This window comes from Polyodon spathula, chromosome 6, assembly GCF_017654505.1.
Source record: "Polyodon spathula isolate WHYD16114869_AA chromosome 6, ASM1765450v1, whole genome shotgun sequence".
NCBI lineage: Eukaryota > Metazoa > Chordata > Actinopteri > Acipenseriformes > Polyodontidae > Polyodon > Polyodon spathula.
This window is the reverse complement of record NC_054539.1, coordinates 19,037,617-19,062,405: the sequence shown is the minus strand read 5'-3', so window position 1 is coordinate 19,062,405 and position 24,789 is coordinate 19,037,617. Positions and strand designations below refer to the sequence as shown.

At 38.8% G+C, this 24,789-nt stretch overlaps 1 protein-coding gene across 17 annotated transcripts in view; it reads left to right on the top strand.

The window, feature by feature from the left end:
- syne1a (spectrin repeat containing, nuclear envelope 1a) overlaps nucleotides 1-24,789 on the top strand; it is a 182,778-nt gene that overhangs the window by 27,390 nt on the left and 130,599 nt on the right. For 13 of the 17 annotated variants that reach the window (XM_041252397.1, XM_041252405.1, XM_041252406.1 and 10 more), the window contains exons 2-9: nucleotides 433-494; nucleotides 15,550-15,645; nucleotides 16,201-16,284; nucleotides 17,092-17,112; nucleotides 18,841-18,933; nucleotides 19,347-19,516; nucleotides 19,616-19,812; nucleotides 20,126-20,235. In XM_041252397.1, the coding sequence (XP_041108331.1) occupies nucleotides 433-494; nucleotides 15,550-15,645; nucleotides 16,201-16,284; nucleotides 17,092-17,112; nucleotides 18,841-18,933; nucleotides 19,347-19,516; nucleotides 19,616-19,812; nucleotides 20,126-20,235 (833 nt within the window). The remainder of the gene's footprint in view (nucleotides 1-432; nucleotides 495-15,549; nucleotides 15,646-16,200; nucleotides 16,285-17,091; nucleotides 17,113-18,840; nucleotides 18,934-19,346; nucleotides 19,517-19,615; nucleotides 19,813-20,125; nucleotides 20,236-24,789) is intronic. The other 4 variants (XM_041252410.1, XM_041252413.1, XM_041252411.1 and 1 more) reach the window with 1 other exon arrangement.

The window sequence follows — 24,789 nt, the reverse complement described above, 5'->3', positions numbered from 1 at the left end:
GATACAAATAGTGTATTTTAAAGGGCACATAAGGACCTTTTTATTTTATTGTGTTACATGTTCCCCATGTGTTGCTACAACTGTTTACATAGTGTGTGTATTGTTAAATTTTTATTTTTTTTTACATTTTGACCACTTTTTTAAACTTTTAAATTGCATTTCCTGCCTCAAGATGGCTTCCCATGTACCCGTATGGACCTCTCAGTACTACTTTTCCCATCATCCTCCTCCTGCTCGCTGGTAAATTCATCTCAGTTACATATGTGAGCAGGAGGATGATGGGAATTGTAGTTCTGAGAGGTCCACTTTTTTTTTTTTTTTTTTTTTCACTTGATCTACTTTGTTTTGACAAAACAAGATGTAATCCTTTGGGTGTCCTAAAACAATGTCTTACCCTGGCTGTTTTTTTTTTACATTTTTTTTTTATTATAGATGAACAGGAGGCAGTGCAGAAAAGAACTTTCACAAAATGGATCAATTCCCATTTGGCAAAGGTAAAGTAAAACTATTTTCCCATTTCCTTATCGTCAGAGACTCATGACTATTCTTGTGATTCTGGAATAAACTGGCCTAGTTTTTCTAAAGGTCAATTTTAGCTGGACATTTGGCGGGAAATGTTTTAGAATCTTGCCTTGGACATATAGTTTGGGCTCCTATTCAAATAAGTAAGACCATACTACCGTATTCCTTCGAATTTAAGACTCACTTTTTGAACAATTCTTTGCTTCTCAAAAGTAGCCTGTTTTTTAAATTCGAGTACAATAGTGATGCGTGTATTAAAAGACGTGACTACCTGAGTACACAAATAGCAATGTGACTTACTGCAGAGAAAAGAAGCCTCATTAGCTTGAGAAAATCAATGAGAAGCTTTTACAATTTCAGCATTTCTATCAAACAGTACCAGCTTGGACAGACTTGAATGCTGATAGGACTCCCGTATTTTTTGACATGCCAAGCAACACCACTGTTCACAAATTGGGAGAAATACAAGTGTGAGTAATCCTGACTGGAAATGAGAAGCAGCACATAACAGTAATGCTCCGTGTGATAGTAGACGGCTGCAAACTGCCTCCATATGCGTAGTTGAGGTTGTATTTGATGTTTTCTTTCTTCCCTAAATTGAGGGTGGGAAATTTGGTTTGCGTCTTAAATTTGAAGGAATACGATAACTCAGTATCTTGGTTTCTGAATTCTGGCGTGGTTTCAAGTCCTTAGCCTATGAATGTGTTCATTGACAAGTTTGTGTTCAGATAGTTTCAAATCTACAACTGTGAAAAAAATGTTTGAAAGCTGATTCTGTGGTCACTACCACAATTAAGCAGATGGTTGTGAAATATTTTCAACCATTGTAGCGCCCAGGTGTAGCAGTGCAGGGGACACAACCCATACACTTTGTCATTCCCAGCAGTCAGGACTAAGCCATACACCTAGAGCAGGTGAGATCACTAACCAGGAAATGAAACCTCCCCACAGGAAATGTGGCCAATTGTATTGCTGTTGTACATTCGGGCAGTCAAGAGCACTGATCGGCTGGACACTAGTTACTGCTGTGGTTTGTTCTGGATAATTGCTGCTAGCGTGGTCTGTTTGCTTCAGATGATTTCCAGTGTCACGTGACCTACACACTGCTCACTAAGGCCTATTTGAACCAGATATAGGCCTTATTTGCGCTGCCAGCCACATGGGAATTCATTTTAATTATTTTTTACACACAGCAGAATAATTTGTTTGACAGTCGTGTAGTCCCGATGCTGACACTGGCCACACTGAACTCAGTTTGGATTATATCTGTGCATTTACTTTGTATTGCTAATACTGCTAAAAACACAAACGGTGCATAATCAAGTTTATTTGATATTAAGATGCAACAAACCCTATGCGTACCAATCATGGTCAGTCTTGCAGGCAAACACCACACACTAAAGTATTATTTAACCATTTTATTCCATTGATTGGCGTTTAGGTACCAAACGCTATTTGCATGCTGCAATAAGCAGTACTGGCCATCCGTTTTGCATTATTTTGAGATATGCGCATGCGTCAGCATTTCATTACATTTTGTCTGTGTTACTTACACTATTATTAATGTATTTTTAAAATGTGAACTTTTGGTATTATAAATGAGATGTACTTTTAAAACATCAAAACACATCTCAAAATAATGCAAAATTCAGCAGGACAATGTACTTAATACTTTTAGAGGTGTCGTGTGGCAGCATTTACATGCAGAGCAGCTGAAGATTCAATTACTTCCAGATTGGCTAGAAAGTCTGTGCACAGTGAAGTATAGAAGTATTTTGGTTTTGAGGTGGCTGATGATGGAATAGTAAAACAATATAACAATACCTTGTCTTTCTCCGTGGATACTGTGAAGCAAAGCACCACTAAATTAAAGGAAGTTATTGTTTCATATGTAAATATCTGTTAACGTCTATATATGTATATATTGTAGCAATCTCAGTTCCCGCAGGCAGGCACATCACACAGGGCAAGGTAATCCATACACAGACGGAGGGCGGGCGCGAACCTGGGAACCTCTCGCACTAAAGCATAGTGCTGATACCGCTGTACAAGAGCCGGCTCCTTTGCAAGAAGCGTATGTCAGGCTTATGTCTCTGTATTACATCACCTACCAGTCCTGCTGCTGCCTTCCCCGTGCACGCTACAATATGTTTGATATTACAATTGTGTTATTAGATTTTTCTGTGTTTTGGGAGACAGCGATATTATCAATATCAATATTGAAATCCATGAACAATATCGATATACAATTTTCATGTTGTTGCCCACCCCTATAAATTAGATTTTGAAGATATAATCAAAGAAAAATGCTACAACCAGACTTATAATACCCACCCTTAATATAACTTATAAAACTGACCCTTAGGAATATAGAGATGCCCAAAGAGCTGAAATTTTGGTTGGTTGAGAGGATAAACAGCAAGCAATGTTCTTCCCAAGTGGCAAGAAACCATCTTTAACCATATGGAAAGTGTGAACAACAGCTGAGACGTCTTGGATCAGTCATTATGGCTGTGTCTATATGGCCCTTTGATACGGAAAGCCTTAAACCACGCAGTCATTCTGAGTTGACTATTCTTAAAGCACAGCATTTAGATGCGGCAAAAGCATTAACCAGGCTTTGGAATTGGAATTCCTTCAGTAAACTGTATTTACTTGGTAAAGTTACTGTATAAAAGGCTATTATGGACTTATTTTGTATCATCAGTTTATTAATAGCTGAGGTACAGTATGTATGGTGACTAAAATGGGATATCATTTGTTTGAATCACTAGGAGAGGTGGTGAGGAGCATTCAAATTGTGAAAGCACCCACTGTCTCTGGTAGGTGTCGGTTTATATGATATTTCTGCTAACCCGTTAGTCCCAAATTATTCCTACTTCCCAAATAAATACAACTGCTGTTTTTATTTGAGCTTTATGAGCATTTAAACTGTGTTTAACATATTGCAGAGCAGTTGCGTTTGATAAGTAATGATTTTGTTTTAATGAAAAGATCTTTAATTACGCCAAATGCTAATAAAGAGTGATGGTGACCCATAGCCCTTGTTTCCTTTGTGTGTGGCTTTTGCATACATGTTGCAGCTTTAGCTTCAAGAAACGCTACCGTGCTACTGCAAGGCTCCAAATTAACAATGGCAATTCCCATGGCTCCCCTTCTCAGTTGCTGCAATGCCCAATTAAAATATATGTCTATGAACAGCAATTATGGCCGCAGTGCCTTTTCTGCTACAGCAACTGGAAACGCCTGTACGCACCAAATTAGGAAGTCTTTGGATCCAAACAATAACATGATTACAACAGACAAACAACAAACACTACCCTTTCAAGCACACGATTTCTACTGTGCATAATCATGTCACCTCAGAAAAAAAGTCCTCGCAAAATCTGCAAAAAAGGGCACAATGTGATCATTTTTTCAGGTCAGTAATTTGTAAATGTTTAGGATATTTACTTACAACTGCTTTTAGTTCAGGTTAAAAAAAAAAAAAAGATTTACTACAACAAACTTAAATATGGTTCAATTGCCGTTATTTCCTTATTTTAGTCCGTATTTACCACAACGAAACCAAAATGGTAGGAAGTTCTTTTCTACATTGTATTACGGTGGTTTTTTTTTATCATTATTTGTCCATTTTATGATGGTAGGCTTATCTTCTTTTCAGTTCATCGATAAATGCAACATAATGCCTCTGCATTTTGTATGTTACATGCAGGAACAGTATTGGGGCTCGTTTCATGAAAGCGATCTGCAAGGAATCGCTCTCGCAGTGAGGTTGCAAGTGAAATGTGGTGTTTCATGAAGGCATCGCAGGTTTTTCAGGGGCTGTGATCTCGCAGATTTTCTACTGAAATCTGCGAGTGCTTGGAAGCAACTGCAAGTGACATTTTTCATCTCAAAACCAGAGTTAGCAAAGGGAAAAGACAACTAATTTGCCATGATGCTGATTTTACTTGCTCGTCCTCTTTATGGTAGGAGGGAGAGGGTGTTTAGGGATCGATCGAACCCCCTTGATCTATACACTGATGCCAAATTGATAGGGAAGTGTCAGTGAAATATACAAAATGGAGTTTCTTATCCTAACTAAATCATAGGCAGTCTTATGGTATAGTATTGTTTGTACAGTATTAAGCCCCTTTCACACTGACATGATCTACGTGGTCAGAACCTACCCGAGTCAGGACACGGTGTCATGTGGGCCGGGTACACGATTTCATAATGCGCCTATCAATACTCCGGAAGCAGCTTGTTACAGACGCTTCCATCCAAGCTTCTCTGGATTGAACTGCTGGCCACATTTTTAATTAGAGCAAATGTTTCTACATCTGAGTCATGCTGTGTCTCAGTCAACAAAAATATGGCTAAATGGAATAAACAAAAACGTTCTTTGCAGAAGTGAATCATTCATGCAAGCATGGCTGTTTGTTATTGGGTCGGCTCAAGAATGGCTGTCAAGCATTTTGTCTCGCTCAGCCCGGGTCAAAGCGTGTCAAAGGTGGGTCAGTGGAACCCAGGTTAACCTAGGTAGGTGGTTTCACACTGCATGGGGTTGTGACCTGGTTAGCCAAGACCCGTGTAGGAGTGCCAGTGTGAAAGGGGCTTTAGATTCACCTGTATAACTGGATTTAATGAACAACTGTACATGGTTGCAGGCATCTGATGAATATTGTAGTTAACCAGTGATATAGATTAATGCTGCCTAATAAGCTGCAGTACTGTAGTTGCAAACCAGAACTAAAGTACAGTTTATTAGTTTTCATTTTTTAAAAGTGAAAAAAGGGAGGTGTACAAAAAAGCACTGCAGTGTAATGCTTTAAGGCTTCATAACTGTAAAAGTTTTACTACATACCTACAGCTATGGCCACACGTTTTGCATCACCCTATATAATTAACTAAGTTTGCTTCATAAATTCAAATGAAACTTGCTGAATAATGTTACATTAAAATGTTGAATAACATACAGCTTTGTAGTCTCAATCCTAACATTCTAGGTGATGCAAAACTTTTGGCCATAGCTGTATATTTAAATTAATCAATATGCACAATGTATATATTTTCTGTTCTTTTTTAGAGAAGGCTTTTTTCACCTCATGTGGCAGAATGACTGCCAATACAGAGACCTACAGTAGTTCAATGTCTTGGCTACCAGGCTTTCTTCAGGAATTGTTATGTGACAAGAACAGGGCAGTGATTGTAGGTTGTTTTGCTCGTTTTAGCTTTGCATTGTGCGTTTGCTATTGTTTTGGGCTTTGTTTATGTTGTGCTTTTTCTGTCCATGCTGACGCAGTTGCCCTCAGGCGGTGATTTAATTTCTGTATTATATGACAGACTGCGTGAAGAATAGATATAGAGTGTGTTTGGCAAGATACCCTAAGATATGACTGTAAAGACACTGTAAGAGATCAGTTCATAGAACGAAATCCAATTAGCGCTGTTCTTCCACAGTAGGCTGCAAGAAGTAATACTAATAATAATATAATAATAATAATAATAATAATAATAATAATACATATATATTTAAGCCCATATTTAAGGATGTTCAAATTTTAGCCAACTTAATATAGCATATGCTTTGAAGTGCCATCATTTTTATTTAGGTTAAGGATGGATTTTTCTAAGTAGAAAAGTATAACCTTTTTGCCAGCAGAATTGTAATGCTGTCTATCAAGTGACTCTGCAGACTGTTCAAATTCTAGTAATCCAGTTAGTGTTGGTGCAAGCCAAGCAAACTGTTTGGATGTTCACTGTTATTGACAATAACACAGAGCCCTGTGCCCGGGATCTAAACTCCTTACCTGGGAATAACTGTGTAGCATTCTGTACTGTAGCCCATATGTTTCTAATTTTGTTTATAAAGTAGGATTAAGGATGAAGAATAACACCGTGTAACAAATTTTTTAGAAGATTTAGAAGTGAGTAGTTTTTCGAGATTTACGATTTACGATTTGTGAACGAAAAGACACACATTTGCCCGTTTTCCCATTGGAAATAGTGATATTTTTAAATATCACTGTCCTGGTCACAAAAGCAAAGTTTGTGGGGAATAATAGCCATTTTCTATACTTTTGAGGCATAAGCAATTAGGAAATAACACTTACTACCCAGGAACAAAAATTGTGTTACATAGTGTAATTCAAGTGGAATTCTAGAGGAGGCCTAACCTTGTATGTAGGGCTTATACCAGTGGTGGAGCAACTATACACGGGCCCGCGCATTCAGAGGGTTTGAAAGTTTTTATTTATTTATTTATTTATTATTTATTAACAATGATAATATTGTTCACATTTATATTTGCAGATGTTACACATTCGTATAACTGTAGTTGCTGGTGTGCAGTGCCAGAATTTCACATTGTATCCTCCCTCATTTCAACAGGTATCGCTACTGTCTTAATTATCCTAACTTTTTTCCCCCGGAGGCTGGTATGGGGCATGTCTTCATGGAAGGTTTAGGGATATTATTCAGCACAAACATCTGCAGTTATATTCTGTGTGCACCATTCATCCTGTAGTTTAGACTGAAGCTGTTGGGTGCTGCTGCGGGTACCAAAATAAACTACAGCAAATCGACATGCCTGTATTTCTGATTGAATAATAATAATAATAATAATAATAATAATAATAATAATAATAATAATAATAAACATTTTCCTATGTGAGACAATTGCTGCAAAATTATGAATTTTGTAATAATTTCTGTGATCGCAGAATTGTGGAAATCCTGGTAGGGTTAGTGATTAAACCTGTTTGTTTATGATTTTAAAAAATAGTGTAGCGTTGGATATAAAGATGTACGCAAAATAAAATAAAGTAGGTGAGTAGAAAACATTCTTATTACATACTGTTTCATACATGCTAACATTCTGACAATTAAATTCAGTTCAATATTGAACACTTGATTTGGTGTGTTTGATGTTTATAAATGAGGGTTTTGTTTCTTTGAGAAAACAAGAGAGGTGGGCCATGAATGATTTGGAACTGTGATCATGAACTGAAAGTTTCCAGAATGCGTGTAGGACTGAATTGACCTGTGACAGCGAGCTACACTACATGACCAAATTAAATTGTGAAATACGGGATGTGTAGTATTGGAAACATCATTTAATGGACTGGGCCATGCTCTGCATTGCTGCAGTGGCCTCCATAATGCCTACATAGCATACACCAGTGTCATGATTTTACAGAGATCACAGTCGTTTCACCTGGCGTACTTGTTCACTAGGTATGTAAAGCACTTTGATATGTTGTAGAGCAGTTGTTATATAATGCAACATATTGAGATTGTGTTGGGTACATGTGATTGTGCAATGGGCAAGGAAGTGTAGGCTTCACAGATGGAGAGCAGAAGGGCATCGAAGACTACCCTTTGTGAATGATTCAGAACCTATTGCTTCAGTACATTGCTCAACAAGCAAAGCTGTGTGTCGGTATTGCTAAAAGAGCCAGCGAATAATCTGGAGTATCAGTGGCAACATGTTGAAGATTCAGAAACCTGGTGGTAACCTAGTAACAACATGCAAAATAGTGTGTCTTTAACATATGTTAGAATAATACTGTAAGTTTATTGTTTACCTGAAACAGTTACGAGATAACAGATAAGTGCAATAGTCTCCAGACCTCCCCCAAGATCTCCGGCAGCGAAACTGCTGCGGGGGAAGGTGGTCTCCTGACCTCTCTCTTCCTTCATAGCCGGCAGCTCCCTCTGGGGGGACTCCAGCCCCCAGAACTCCTGCAGCGAAATTGCTGCAGGGAAATTTGGTCTCCTGACTTCTCCCCCCTTCTTCATAGCCGGCAGCTCCCTCTGGTGGGGCTCCGGCCACACTGACCCCTGCGGCCAAACAGAGCTGACGGCGACCCCTGGCGAAGCAGTTCCAGTGACCCCAGGCGATGAGGAGTAACAGGCAAGCCCAGACGATGCGGAGCGGCTGGCAATCCCAGACGATGCGTAGCGGCTGGCAACCCCAGGTGATGCGGAGCAACAGGCAACCCCAGGCGATGCCAGGCAGGCATCCTTGGGTGAAGCAAGGCAAGCATCCTTAGGCGAAGCGAGGCAGGCATCTTTGGGCGAAGTGAGGCAGGCATCTTTGGGAGAAGATGTATGGGGAGTCAGGACAAGTTGGTTGCGGGTTTTGACCCACTTCTCGGCCACTGCGGCCGGGCGGTTCTTCCCTCAGCAGCCTATGCACAGGCTGCTGAGGACCGCCAGCATCTAGTCCTGGTCCTTCTGGTGAAAGGAGATTTAGCTCCTGCTCCTGTCCACCTGATGGTGATGGAGGCAGAGGCAGCCCCAGCTCCTCTCCTCGTGATGGTGGGGGAAGTGATACCAGCAGGCATTCATCCTCTGCTGGTGGGGGAAGTGATACCAGCAGATATTCACCCTGTGCTGGTGGACGGGGACCCAGCAGGCATTCACCCTCTGCTGGTGGACGGGGACCCAGCAGGCATTCACCCTCTGCTGGTGGAGGTGGCAGAGGCAGAGGCAGCTTCTGCTGCTGTGCTCCTGGTGGTGGAGGTGGCTGAGGCTGAGGCAGAGGCAGCTCCTGCTGTTCTGCTCCTGCCGATGGAGGTGGCGCAGGCATGTAGTCTCCTGGCGACGGAGGTGGGAGCGGCGTGTAGTCTCCTGGCAGCGGAGGTGGGAGCGGCGTGTAGTCTACCCTTATTACAGGGCACTGGTGCGGATCTCCCTCACTTGAAGGGGACTGGTGTGGCTCTCCCTCACTGGCAGGGGAAGGTGATGGAGGCAGAGGCAGCACCTGCTCCTCTCCTCCACGTGGTGACGATGGGGGAAGTGATACCAGCAGGCAGTCACCCTCTACTGGTGGAGATGGGGACAACAGCGCGCAGGCATTCTTCCTCTGCTGGTGGAGATGGGGTCAGCAGGCATTCTTCCTCTGCTGGTGGAAGTGGGAACAGCTTCTTCTCGGGCTTTGGATTCCTGCGGTCCCCTCCATCTGGGCGCTGTACTCTCGTGGTCCCCCCATCTAGGTGCTGGACTCTCGCGATCCCCCCCGGGCTCTGGAGACCCTGCTACCTGGGCTGCTGTTCTGTTGATAGCTGCCTCCAGGTAGCAGAGGACCAACTCCACACCTTCCTCCAGGGAGTTTGGGGTGTGTTCCCGCTCATACGCCTCCCATCGCTCCCTGTCCATCAGCCAGAGGACTTGGATGGCTATAGGCATGGACTATACACCAACATTAACACACAACATACAACACAAAATACACACGGGGTGGGGCACTTTGCCACAGAGCTTCATTTCTGTTGCTTTATATGTTTACTGTTTGACAGGAAGCTTTAACATTGTTTACTAACAATACTGTTTCCCTGTGGCTAGAATAGTAAGACTAGACTGGGCAACAAACTGTTTGCATCCAGAAGAGTAGCTTGTGTTGTCAGTTGTTGTTTAAAGATTTTGTTTCATATCTAATGACCTTGGATTGATTGTACCTGTCACAATTAGTTCTCCTAAGGTTAAGTCAGGATTTGACATATACAATATTTGCTTATTTATTTATTTCAAATTGATGAAATATGTATTTTAGATAAACATATCGTTTCTGTATGCATGTGTGTGTATCTATCTATCTGTATATCTATCTATAGATAGATAGACAGATAGATAGATAGATAGATAGATAGATAGATAGACAGATAGATAGATAATTTTTATTTTGTATTTATTTTTTATTAATTTACACCAGGGTCTGCGGGATATTCCATTTCTATGCATCCGGACAATGAGGTGACATTGAAAAGACGTGTATTCAACCAATTACAATATTGCAGCATGTGCTCTTTCCTTCTGTGCTGTAAATGCTGATCTTTTTATTGTGACAGAAATGATTTAGCGCCTTTGCATGAGACTCTATGAAACATCTGTCCAAACAACCCAGCAGTGAAAATCAATACTGTAAACCTTACAATACATTTAAACTCAAAAGTTTATTTACTAGCTACGCAATAATGTAACACAAAAAGGGTTCACATTACATTTCAGTGTGAACACCTTCATAAATGTGAACCTTAATCTTTTCCAAAGTAAACAAAACATTAATTATGGTAACAGCATTAATGATTAATGCAGCTTTATTTTAGATTCTGTATATGCAATTTATAATACACAATTTAATTGGCAGGCAATTAAAAAGGAAATTAAAATATAATGCAAAATTTCAAATCTATGCAAAAATAATGCATCTTTTACAATGTGTAAGGTGGTGCTACACTGCTGCATTGTCATTCCCTTCTGTTTAATCAAGGCTTGTTTTTCACAGCAGTGTTAGAGGTTTGTATTATTTCACTGATGCTGTGAGGCAGATAACTGAGTTCAGAGCAGGCACTGGAAGGACGAACCTCTGAAATTTGTGTAAAAATAGCATCAATAAACTGCAGTGTTCTAGGTTAATTAGAACGAAGAGCCACAAATTATTTGTCAACAATGATAAATAAAAAACACTGAAGTGGAATGTAGCATACTCTATTCTAACATGCTAAAAGAAAATACTGCTCCCAGGTCAGATTTTGCAAACAGAACTGCAATTTATAAGAAAGCATAAATCAATTCAGCTAAACACTGGCACTATACAAATATGTGAATATTGGCAACTTATTAATATTCGTCATTTAAATGGTACATTTATACATGGATCCAAAAATACTCTCCGATGAGTTGTTGAAGCATAACTCAAAATGCAAAGTATGATATAAATGTATGGGCACAAACAGATTAATATGCTGCGGTCCATCGGTTTGCATTCTGAAATAACCCTTTGAAACCCGCTGTAGTGCATCTGTGTGTTCTTTTTATGGTTGCTCAATTTAATAATATAATAATAATCTGTATTTTATGTAACACGTTTTATGTAAAACATCTCAAGGTGGTTCACAATTAAAACACATCAAAACATACAAACAAATAAAGTTTAAATAGGCAAAAATAGTTTTAAAATAGTTTTTAGTCTGGCTTTCAAAATACCAACACTTCCAGAGTCCTTGGTTACCATGGTGAGAGCATTCCGTAGCCGAGGTGCGTAACTGCAAAAAGCCCCATCACCCATAGAATGGAGCCTGGCTTTGGGACACTTAAAGTCCAGAGGCCGCAGATTGCAAGTTACGCGCAGGAATGTGTTTACTTAAAAGGTCTGAAATGTAACTTCAAGCAAAACCATTCAAGGACTTATAGGTCAACAACAAAATGTTAAAATGAACCCTACTCTTAACAGGCAGCCAATGCAATGATGCAGCACATGATTTAGCTCTAATCAAGCTGAACATACCATAGCCTACTGAGACACCCAGCAAGCAAAGCATTGCAATAATCGAGCCGAATATCAAATATCATATACAGACTAATACAGCTAACAATGGTTATGTGAGTGGGATTGTCATAGGCATTGAAAGGGATTTTGTAATTTGATTTGATTTTGTTGACAGCATGGGAACATGCTGAAAGCAATGAATAAGTGCAGGGAACCTACCCATTTGTTTTATTATTATTTCAGAAGTTACTCTTCTTGTAAAAACATTGATGGGACAGACATAAAGCCCATTTGGTTTGCGAACAGCAATGCTGCAGAATATTTCTGCTCTGTTAAGGGGTACTGAAATCTACAGAACCCCTAAAGGGACATGGTGTGAATTAAATAAGCAGGTTAGTATCTTGTGCGCACAAATTAGTGCTTAATACTTGTAAGAGATTGTGGTCGCCTGTGGCAGGGCGATTGTCCTGCACATGGGGAAATTAGTGTTGGTAATTAATTTGGGGAAACAGGTTTGTTTTGTGTGCTTTTTGGAGTGATTAAATAATTCTTTCCAGACGGGCACTCGATTGAGACTTGCTGCCTGCTAGGCTTGGTTGAGAGGAAGGGCAGCGAGTGATTGGCTGTGCCGGTCCTCAATCAGCAGGTGGGGGGATCTCGACTGAGTGTCCGTCAGCATAAAAACATCCGGTAGGGATTGCCCAGGGCGACTGCAACGCCATGCTACAGAGGGGAGCTGCGAGAGAGTCCACTCTGCAGGAACGACAGCTACACAACCCTGAAACTGCAAGTGGTGCTTGTGAAGTCAGTGCCCAATCAAGGCCGTATGAAGCAGCAGTAGTCGTCATATGGATACCGGCTCTTCAGTAATGTAATGTATAGCGAGGGTTATGTAGTGTAGCAGGTTCCTGGAGTGGGACGCCTCGTTTAATAAGACTAGTGCTCGCCCTGTGTAGCACCTTTTATTTATTTTGCCTTTTGTACAGCCTGCTGTTTGTGTCCTCTGTGAGCTACCATTGTTGGTAGCTTCACATGACCCGTTTGTTTACTTTCTGTTCTTTTGTGTTAATAAATCCTGCGCACCTGAGCAGCGTTTCAACTCCAACTCCCATGTCTCTCTGTCATGCATATCAGTGGTTACCCACACACGTGACAGGTGCGTATTTGTCTTCATGATAAATCAAGATAATTAAGTCACAAACCCTGATACACAACTGAAATTACTCCTTTTGCATTTAATTTTGTAACTGGGTGAAGTGTTCCAGACAGTAAGAGAATACAACTGGTTGCAACAAATAATGTATTTACATTAAAATATTCTAAAAGCACACCAGTTTTAGTTGTTATGCCATTAGGAAAATACAGTGATTGTCTCCTAACCTATCCACCGAGAAGACCGGTTGTCTGCTGCAGTCAGCAAGATAATAACTTGTGTGCACAAGACACTAGCCTTCTTTTCTAATTCACACCATGTCCCTTTAGGTGTTCCGTAGAAATCAGAGTATTAAAGATTGAAAGTCCAGTGTCACATGGATGTTCTGGAATCAGAAATTACAGACAAAACTCCTATTATAAACTTAACCCTTTGCATCCTATGTCAGACCAGGTCTGACATTACAATTTTTCCTTTCCAGTCCAACATCATCAAAAAGATGTCAAGCACAGGCCCCTAGTCATTTTTTCTCCGAAAAAAGCAGAGAGAGACGCTTTCAATGGCCGAGTGAGGCCAATAGATGCCGAAAAAAAAAAAAAAAACAGACACGGATCTGAGCAGTGCTTCACCACAGACACAACACGGACATAAACAAACAACATAGCTGCTTCCACATCCAGCCCTCATAGAAAATCACAGACGTTTGCCAAGCTTTTTGAGATGTTATAGTAATAAAATAATGACTTGGATAGCATTATTGAGGAGTTTGGTGATAAAAGGAGTGACCAGGAGGGGATTTATCAGTATGCACTACTATGAAGAGATATGTGATAAACACAGCGAACAAGGAGTGGGGCAGGGCTGGAGATGCAGTACTGAGTGTCCTGTTGATGTGCAGTGCCTTTTAAATCTGTTTTACTGTGAATACAATTATTTTTAAACAGCGCGTGTAAAATAAACAGTGTGTGAGAAAATAAATTGGACCTGAGGTGCCTCACATGCGCTGAATAAATGGACCGCAAATGGTTAATAGATCATCTCAGCCAATAAAGGACTGAGTAAAGTGGTCATTATCCTACAGTAAATGCCCTCTAATGCAGCAAACAAGTAAAGTCTGCAAACTAAAGTGATCAAATTCTCCATAGGGCATAAATGATGTCTTAATCCTAATGTAAACCCTATCTTTTCTGCAAGGTGTGAGTAGCGCAGGTTTACTTAGACTGATGTGTAAAAGTAACAGGATTTGAAAGTCTTAATCACAACTTTCGTGATGCCAAAATGGTCCAGGACAAAAGAACCAGTCAACCCCTATGTGGCAGGCTGGCGAGTGGATAGAGGCCCAGAGACAGTCTGCAGTTCAAAAAAATACTAATTTTATTATAAATAACACAAAATGAAAGGGCACAAGGGCCAAAACAAAGCAATTTAAACACAAAAATAACAATTTCCAAGCTGGGCAATGCCTTCACTGGATTCAAACTTTCCAAACAACCAACCAAAAAGCCCACCAACCTACTTCCTCAGCTCCCTCTTCATAATGGGAAGCAGAGGCCTCCTTTTATGTCAGGTGGCTGGGCGCTGATTGATCGTTAATTATGTTAATCAACTAATCAACCCCAGCCACCTGAACACAATCAACCCAGGCAGGTAGGGGAATTTAACCCCATCCCTGCCAATTTATAAAGGGCAGAGCCCTGCTCTGCCACACCCTATTAAAAAATGATCCAGTACAAAAGAACCGAATAACCCCTATTAAAAAATGTCTTTGACTTAGGACACTTAAGTTTCGCTGTGGTCAATTAGCTACATGTAATGCTTGATTGTGTAATGTACAGCATGATAATACTTTGTTTTTTTTTTTGTCATCTCTACAGTACGTTCTTTCAAGAGGCAGCATCTGAGTAATTATTTTAAGGGACATTTAGAGATATTTCTGTTTTCTAGGCTGTACCTAGTAAAGCAAATAATTTTTTTCCTTTATTCTTTCCTGGCTTCTACTGTGATTGGCACATTTGAGCTGTTTTATTACCTTTATACAATTACATGACAGTCTCCTATCAATATAAATCCCCTTTCCACTGATCACGAAGTTCCAGTAATGAGAACCGCAGATCTGCGACCAATAGATCTGTCTATAATATGAATGACTCAAGAGTCAAGACAACTCATTTATTAAATAGTAAATACTTTGATGTTTTAGAGCCAATTGGGATTCTGTGTATTATTTTATCTGAGCCACTGAGTTGTATTATTGTATGGTAAAACCTAATAATTAATGTACATACTGTACATAATTGAATTTGATTCTGGACTGAAGCAAATATGCTTTGCCTGTTAATGTTAGTGGTAAATGTTTTGTGCATCTTGATTTTCTTCCAGATATTTACTGTAAAGCCACCCTACTGCTTTTTATGTTTTAGGAGGAGGGTATTTTATTGTAAAACTTTACAGGAGTTGAAGTTCAGTGCCTATACACTATATTGGCACCATTTATGTAAGGTTAAAAAACATTTTAACAGTATAAATCTTGTTTCTTGCCTGTACCATGCCATTTAAATAGATGTGTTCCTTTCTGAAGTTTACATCTGATTTAAACAATCTTGTCTTTTATTTACAGCGCCAGCCTCCTTTGGTGATTAATGAACTATTTGAAGACATTAAAGATGGAGTGATGCTGCTAGCCCTGCTTGAGGTTCTGTCAGGGCAAAAACTAGTAAGTTCAATTGCACAAGGCTGAACCATTTGTTTTAAGTTAATCAAGCAAATACACTGAATTTGCTGAAACTATAGTATAGCAACACCAGCTGACATTTATACAGCTCTATTCACAATTAGGCAATGTTTCAAGGCACTTGAGAAAACATTTAAAAAACTGTTACAAATTTGGTTTCCATCTGGGGCCCAGTTATATTCCCTTCAGGCGATATGCCTTTAAATGCATTCAAGATATCCAACAAGCGATATTAAAACTACAGTCAGAATGTTTCTGTGTTTACCGGTACTATACAAATTTCCAGTTTCTTTTCTAATTACTTTATCAATATAGCCTTCTTATTTCGTTTATTTATTTTAAATCTGACATTTTAACATAATTAATGTAACAAGTGCTATTTCCTTTATAGTATTCCTTTTTAAGGGGCAGGAAATCATAACTTTGTCACTAAAGGCCATCGTATTCTATGTTTTTTAATCAAATTGACATTTATTGCTCAACCTTCTTTACAATACTGTTCTCATTGCAATCTTTGATGATGTTTTGTTGTTTTAGCCTTGTGAGCAGGGTCGTCAGCTGAAACGGATACATTGGCTGTCCAACATTGGCACTGCCCTCAAGTTTCTGGAGGGCAGACGGGTAAGAGTTGTTTTTCTTTTTTTTTTTGTTCTGTTAGCAAGAAACACATACAGCGCGTTATAATATTTTAGAATTAAAGTTTAAGGGTCTATACAGTATAACAGTTTTTTTTTAAAATTGTGATGGTACTTATTGCAAAGTAAGATCATCCATTAACAAAGCTATGAAATTGAAGTGTGTGTACTTTTTGGCCATAGTGGAATAAAACTTGCCAGGACTCACAGTTTAGACAATTGTACTGTACGGTTCTTCCTGTGTTGTATCTCTTCTATTGATCCTTGGGCATTAAGGTCTATACTACCTTATACAGTAGTCACATGGTTTAGATGCTTTATAAAACTGTAGAACATGTCAGAAATGTTACCTTATGAATGCCCTTGAGACCACCTCTTCAGACTCTACAAAATGCTGCAGCTTAAACGCACTGCACCAACCATCCCAGCACAGTGCAATTTAATAAATGCATCTCCTGGTTCTAAATCCAGTGATGCTGACACATGATAAACAAAAATAGTTTAATTGCTTTTGTTTCCTTTCTTCTTCAAAACCAATGCTTCCTAGAAAAGGCTTACTGGTATTCAGTTACAGTTTAGCTGCATATTTCTGAAAATGTTCCATATTATCCTTGTCGGTGCTTTCCTGTAAGTTTAATCCTGGCTGACTGGGAGACTGGAGGAAGATGAGAGGATTGTTTTCACATCTGTAGGGTGAGATGTGAGGCCAGTGTCTGGCCTGCCATTAGGGCACAGAACTGTCAGTCAATAACCTTCTACCTGTAATCTTTTTCTTTTGTCATGCTGACTAAAGTCTGTATACAGAGGATCTCCGGTTAGTATAAACTACTGACTTCACAAAAGTATATATATACCAAGCATCAAAATAAACGTATCACTATTATAACATATTTATTTTTGGAAAAAAATAAGGCATATAAATGATGGACATTGACTAAATGTTTTTGGTTTCTTTTTAATCACTCGAGCATTCATCCTTGACCAATACATGCTTGAGTGACTATGACTGAAGCATATGCACTTAATCACGTAATTAGTGCAACAGTTGATTGGACACTGGATATGGAGTGATTTTGGCTGTTGAATTGCAAGCTTGAATAAAAGCAATAAAGAAAGTCACAGAAAAAAAAACAAAGAGTCTGTCAAGAGAGCAGCACCTTCGTGCAATCGGCATGTTGGAGGCTCGACTAGGGCAGCATACTGTGGCTCGCCGTCTTGCTCAAAGCCAACAATTTCAAACCTGGCTAGACGGTATAACCAGACAAAATGACAGGCAACAAACTGGAAGACCAAGAGTCACAACACCTGCCCAAGCTCTTCGCAGCATCTTCGTGATGTCAATTGTTAATCAGGACAATAAAAAGTCACTGCACCTGTTCTAAAACAGAGTTTTTCATTTTTCGATCACATCTAGTGAATTTTATTCAAATATAAGTGATATGTTTCTTTTCATGCTCTGTGTGTGTGTGTGTGTGTGTCTATATATATATATATATATATATATATATATATATATATATATATATATATATATATATATATATATATATATCATGTAAAAGTTTTATAATTATTTGTAGTATTGTCCTAACCAATTTTCATACAATACTAGATACCATCTACATTTTATGAATATTTTTGTAATTAAGACGAACTAGCCCCTGCTGACTTTTCCCCTTAGCCCTGCAGGAGCTCACAATTAACACTGGCAAATTAGCATGACTGAGATTCAAACCACATTTGCATGACTTGCATTGCTTCCCAAACACCAGTGCTTTTACTAGCAGTGCCTCTGGGTTTCCCTATTTTATAATAATTATTTAGTTTACACATCATAGTGTAGTACATGCCTTCTTTTTCAATTGTAACAATTAGATCTTAAGTGAAGCTGTTTTCGTGCTGTGTTTTGCCATTCTCTCATTTTCCCATTTTGGAACGACTCCCTCCTTGTCCTCCTAGTCCACCTTTTCCCCATGTCAAAACAACAGTTATTATAATGTTGTTGCCCTAATAATAATAATAACAAGACACATTTATAAAATATAAACATATCACCAGGCTTCGGGACAGAGCAACCAGAAGTAGTTCATAATGCCAAAAAAGGCCTGAAAGTTATTTCAAGTGATCCGGGAGGATAGGTAACAACACAGTAAGGGCCAGTCCATTTTACAGGCATTGTTATAACTAATGTAGATGTGATGCAGGCTCTTTAATATACTATTATATCTGTTTTGTAAAATTCTCTATTGTCATTTCTGTCCTTTGGGTCCGCTTCTGAAGACTAAAATCTGAATATCTGAAGTGAGGAGGTTTAATAAATGATCAAACCCCTAGGGTTGAAAAAAAAAGGCATTACTTAATAATCCTGGTAACTAACGACAGAGGACGTACATGATAAGATATTAAACAAGTAAGAAATGTAATATTCCAAAAATGAAAGTGGTTATGCAAATACTGTTTTATTCTACGTAGGGTAGAAGTAACAACACTTAGTGCTAGACTTAGAGTAGAAATACATAATATTTCTGTGCCTGATTTGCAGATCAAATTAGTCAACATAAACTCAACAGACATTGTTGATGGAAGACCGTCAATAGTACTTGGTTTGATATGGACCATCATATTGTATTTCCAGGTAAGTTCTATCTATTTGTCTTTACTTACTATGTAATAAATAATTAGTTGTTTGTTATTTCTCTTAAAGTCTCGATTGTAAAGTTCTGTCTATAGATTTAATCAAATTTCTGCTTTAATTTTTGAATTATAATAATGATAAAACACTGAAAATAATCTAATAATCTAATTCAGATTTAAACATCTATTGTAAAATGTATCATAAAGGGAGTTTGCTTATTTAAATCAAATGTAAATTGTTGTCTTCCCCATTCCCTTTTTGGTGCTGCAGAGTTAAAGAAATAATGTAGAATTCAGAAGAGATCAATCGTTTATGTGACCCTTTGGTGATGCACAGTTTAGCAGGGAGAATTGCCTCCTTTAACTCGCTCCCAGTGTTCTCTGTTAATGATGTGTGTGCTTTCTTCCCGGCAGATTGAAGAGTTGACCAGCAATCTACACGTGCTGCAGTCCCTGTCCAGCAGCACCTCATCTTTGGACAGTTCTGAGACAGCAAGCCCACCTGTGAAAAGAAAAGTCATACCTAAGTTCCAAGGGAATGCCAAAAAGGCCCTGTTGAAATGGGTACAACACACAGCCGCAATGTAAGATGTGCTCTACATCTCTGGTTGCCTCTCTTTGATCATAGAATGAAACAAGTAGTCCATTACAGGTAGTTAAATAAAAGTCAATTTCTTTTGAAGGCAACTGGGCATCGAAGTGAAAGACTTTGGGAAGAGCTGGCGGAGTGGTGTTGCCTTTCATTCTGTCATCTATGCAATCCGCCCAGACCTGGTGGACATGGATAAAGTGAGGAGGAGAACTAACAGAGAGAACCTTGAGAATGCCTTTACTGTTGCTGAAAATGAACTGGGAATCCCACGCCTGCTTGATCCTGAAGGTGTGCTTGTAATTGGATTAAATAACTCTTTTAGGTGCTGTACACAGCAAAACCATCATTAACATTCAGGCCATCACTATTCACTGCAAAATGGCTACTGTAATCCCATATCTGTTTGTTGACATGCAATGGGAACATTTAAATAATCAATTAAAGTAATAGAGCAAAAATAAAAATACATTAATAAGAGAGTAAATAGAATATGCATACGTAAATACAAATTCCATCAAAATCAAAAGAAAACATCAAGTCATATATATGATCTAAATTAAAGTGCCAGCAGTAGTGAGAGTACTTTTTATTTGCCTTCCAGATGTGGACGTTGACAAGCCAGATGAGAAGTCTATCATGACTTATGTAGCTCAGTTCTTAAAGCATTATCCAGACCCCAATAACACAGAGACGGATGGGCAAGGCGAAGAGGTAGGTTTCTTTACTAGTCTATTTCTGAGCCTGGTTATTAATAATGGCATAGTTAATATTAGTGATTGTATTTGCTGCTTGCTTACAAATTTTAGTTAACCCAATTTTAACCCATTTCCGACTGTTGTTTTTTCCATGTTTAGCGTAAGAAACGATTGTTCAACAATAGTATAGTGTAGTCTAACCTAGGACTATCAATGGCAACAAACAACTGAGCTAAAGGGATGGCTAAACTTTCTAGATCATTATGTTGCTTCATCATTGCTTCGTCATTGACTATCTTTGCATAAACCTGGTACAGTCAAAGTGCCTTTTTATACCACAGACACACAATCCAATATGATAAATGCTGAAATGGAGGAAAATGTTGTTAAAAATAAAACAAATGGAGACACCTGTACTATTCATAGGCATTTTGTTAAGCAGCCTGTGATAGGGTAGCGGCGAGACCCAGAAGCCAGGAAACTGCAGTACAAGTGCTAATGTGCATTTTAATAAACAAAAACAAAAATACAGCAATCAAAACAAAAAGGCACATGAGCCAAAACAGAAGTTTAAACAAAATACAAAAAAACATAGGCTGGGCATTCGTCTTCACTACTAACAAAATACCACTACAAAGTTTCCAAAATAATGACAGCAACATGACACAAACACTCACCAAAAACTCCTCTCTAAACAAAGGATGTGTCTCCCTTTTTATACCATGTGGCTGGAGCCTAATTATCATCAATTATTCATTGTAGCTCCAGCCACATTCTCACATGTATTTTGGCAGGGAAAGGAAATTAACCCCATCCCTGCCAACCACCACCAAAACACCACAAACACTATTTACAGGCAGATAGCCATTTGCGATGTATTTAATTGTTAACATGTTATAATACAGTACACCCTCTCTATAACACCCTTCATTATAACTAACCTTTGGCTACAACGAACCTGGCCACTAGACCCCAATTAAAAAAAAAATTAAAAAGATAATATTGTAATGTATGTGAGGTCAGTGAAGTGCAGGAACGCTTGGAGTAGGAGGGGCTGTGTTTCACATCGGTTGAACTGCCTATGGGCGACAGACACTGACCAGAGGAGCTGCTGGTGATTGGCTGTGGAGTGGGATGAGCGGGACTAACGGGCTAAAGACCAGTGATAGGGGGAGTGTTTATTGTTGTTGTGAAGCAGAGAGAAGCAAGTAAACAGAGACAAAAGTAGTTCCACCCTGAGATTCCTTTTAAAAATTAATTCGTTTTAGCGGCATAGATCATGGCCCACAGCGACGTGCTAATTGTTATTGATTGTTATTGCTAATTGATTGTCTTTGATTATTTATTAGTGTAATAAGATCGAGTTTGGCCCTGAATCGACTGATTCATTCTTATAGCGTTAAGGATTGTTGTTACAATATACACACACAGTCATAAGAACATAAGAACATAAGAACATAAGAAAGTTTACAAACGAGAGGAGGCCATTCGGCCCATCTTGCTCGTTTGGTTGTTAGTAGCTTATTGATCCCAAAATCTCATCAAGCAGCTTCTTGAAGGATCCCAGGGTGTCAGTCAATATCCCATTCTGTATGCACGGGACCAAGTCACCTTCACAGTGAAGTCAACTCTTTTGTCTTAAGAAGCACGCACTGTGTAACTATGCCTCCAAAACAAAAATAATTTTATGTTGCAACAAAACTGGAAACTGTATTGACTGTTCGAAAAAAGTAGTAATGCAGTGTCACAAAGACGGATGTAGTGGGTGACATCAGACCAGAAACAGGAACCAGGAAATAAACAACAGAGAGGTGGAGTTGGGTGGAGCTGAGCGATTGGTTTCGCTCAGCATTTAATAAATGAACAGAACAGTAAATAAAAAGGTTGTAACAAACAAAAACACAGGACACGGCACTTTCGCCAAATTAGAGACAAACAAAACGGACTACACAGACAAACACGGTGAGCTGATATTGTAACTATTATTATTATTATTATTATTATAACCTCCGTCTCCAATCCATTCTCCACTCGCCGAACACACAACCCCGAGTGAGTGAAAACATGCGGCTGTACCGAGACTCGATTGCTAATCAATCATTCAGTTGGAGTCGCGGTACAACTGCACGTGAATTAATAAAGTGCAATTCCCCGTGCTCACATATTATTACATTTTACCTGCACGTGAAGTGCTGTGCAATCCTTGTGCCTAAATACAAATATATATTTTAAACACTCGTGTTGCACAGACCCGTTTATATCCCGTGTACCAATGACTATACACCAACATTAACACACAACATACAACACAAAATACACACAGGGGCAGGGCATTTTGCCACACGCAGGCATATCTCTGTTGTGAATATAGGTTATCAAAAAGCCCTTAGTTTTTTGGCTTGTTCAGCAACCATGCGGCAAAGCAGAATTGAATAATAAAAAAATAAAAAAATATTGAGGATCTGATTAACTTTTCATGTCGGGTTGATTTGGAATAAAAATTCAGTTTGGGATTCTTGCATGTTGGATTAAGATTTGGTGCACTTTGAAAGGATTCGTGTCAGATTGATTTTGAATAAAAATTCAGCTTTAATGTGGGATTTGTGCTTTCTTTTTTACTGTGATTTAATTCTTTCGCGAATTGGATAAAGCCAAAGCAGAATACTGCATAAATGAAACGAACATGTACGTGTAATTCTACATTTATTCACAATCTCATCTCACTAACCTACTCCAAAAAATTATCTCTAATTTTGATTGGCCTTTCGCTATAACAAACCCCTCGATATAACAAACAAAAGACTTGGACCTCAACAGGTTATTATTATTATTATTATTATTATTATTATTATTATTATTATTATTATTTATTTCTTAGCAGACACCCTTACCCAGGGCAACTTACAGTTGTATACAAAAAATACATATAAAAAATTACAGTACAATTAAGAGCAAGATACAAAATACAGTTACTTCAGTCCTAATAAGAGCAAATACAAAACACATTACGGTTTGATAACGAGGCAGTTCAAGAGCAGATAACAGTGTTGATAGTTATAGCGAGGGTGTACTGTACATACTGACCCTGAGTCTTCATGTTAATGATATCATATCATTTTCTCATAAAGTTCGTCTTCAGAATATATATTATAAATCATATCAACATCATTAGCTACCTTTGAGCCAATCAGAGAGGTGCATATCCATTTCTGCGAACAGAAATGCTTTGTCACCACACAGTAGAAAACCTTACAGGTTCTCTGATTTAAGATGCTCAAAATTAGAAAAATGTTAAATAAAACATGGAGATACTTGCTGTACTTTTTTTAACAGAAATGTTATATTCGGTTGCTTTAGTTCTACAGCATCTTATTATGCTTACATTTGCATTGATAGCTGTAAACAAAGCTGCTTGGCAGAGTCTCCCTGTATTGTAGACAGGGCAGTGCTCGCATGACGATTCTGTAAAACACAAAATACAGTAGCTGAATGTATAAACCTTAGGGATGAAAATAATTCTATTCTAGAGTACAGGCATGTTTTACCTGTCTTGTGTAACATTAGTCAATTGCCAACAGTCATTTAATATCAGCAACACAGAACCCCAATTGATTTATTTCAGTTTTGCATTTAAATGGTGAGTGCAGCTAATTTAATGTTGTCGATAAAGATGTGGCTGTTTGAAAAAAAATAGGAAATGAGTTTAAAATATCAGCAACTGTTATTGGCATGCAACTGGAGTAATTGCTTTAAGATTTTACATTTTCTGTTACTTCTCCACGTCATGAAGATGGGTTGTTCCAACCTAAAACAAGCAATCATTTTAATCTTCGCTTTTCTCCACCATTTTGCTGTGCCTCATCCGCTTCTGTTAATTTTCTATGCATTGTCTGTTTTGTGCTGGTAGGAGCTACTTTGTTCCATTCCAACTTTTGCCATTTCTATCCCTAAGCTTCAGGTAAGGTGTGAAAGCTCCGAATCGAGCCCGTCTGTCATGCTGTGACGTGTCTGACTGCAGTGCTGCTTGTCGACCATTTCCTTTTTTTGCACGTCTTTGTCTCAACTAATGGGTGTTCTGTGTTATGTTTGCATTCTTCTTTGGGCCTTGCTTTCCTTGCCAGTTTGATCTTGGTCCTCGAGACATAGAGCAAATGCTAGAGGTATGTGCAACAGCCTGTATCACAGGTAAATTATATATCCACGCACTTCTGAAAGGGTCATTAAATGACACTGATATACAAATTTTAAATTGGGGTAAGGTTATTTTTTATTTTTTATTTTTTTAAGTATAATAACGTCCAGGCTTTAGCAAGAATACCAGATACAAGCTGGGCATATTGAGAAGGGTCCACATTGTGGACCTGTTGTTGGTCTCGCTTACTGGGGAAAAATGCTGTGTTTCACTGTTAATACATATAGGAAGAGTATAATCACTGCTAATAGAAGAGTAAGTGTACTTCATAGATTCATTTCACCTCACTGTCCACCGTCCAGTACTGGGTTTTATTGGGAATTCTTCAATGCTGTAAAATGCTCGAAAAAAGCCTGTGTGAATTCTCCAGTGCTGTCA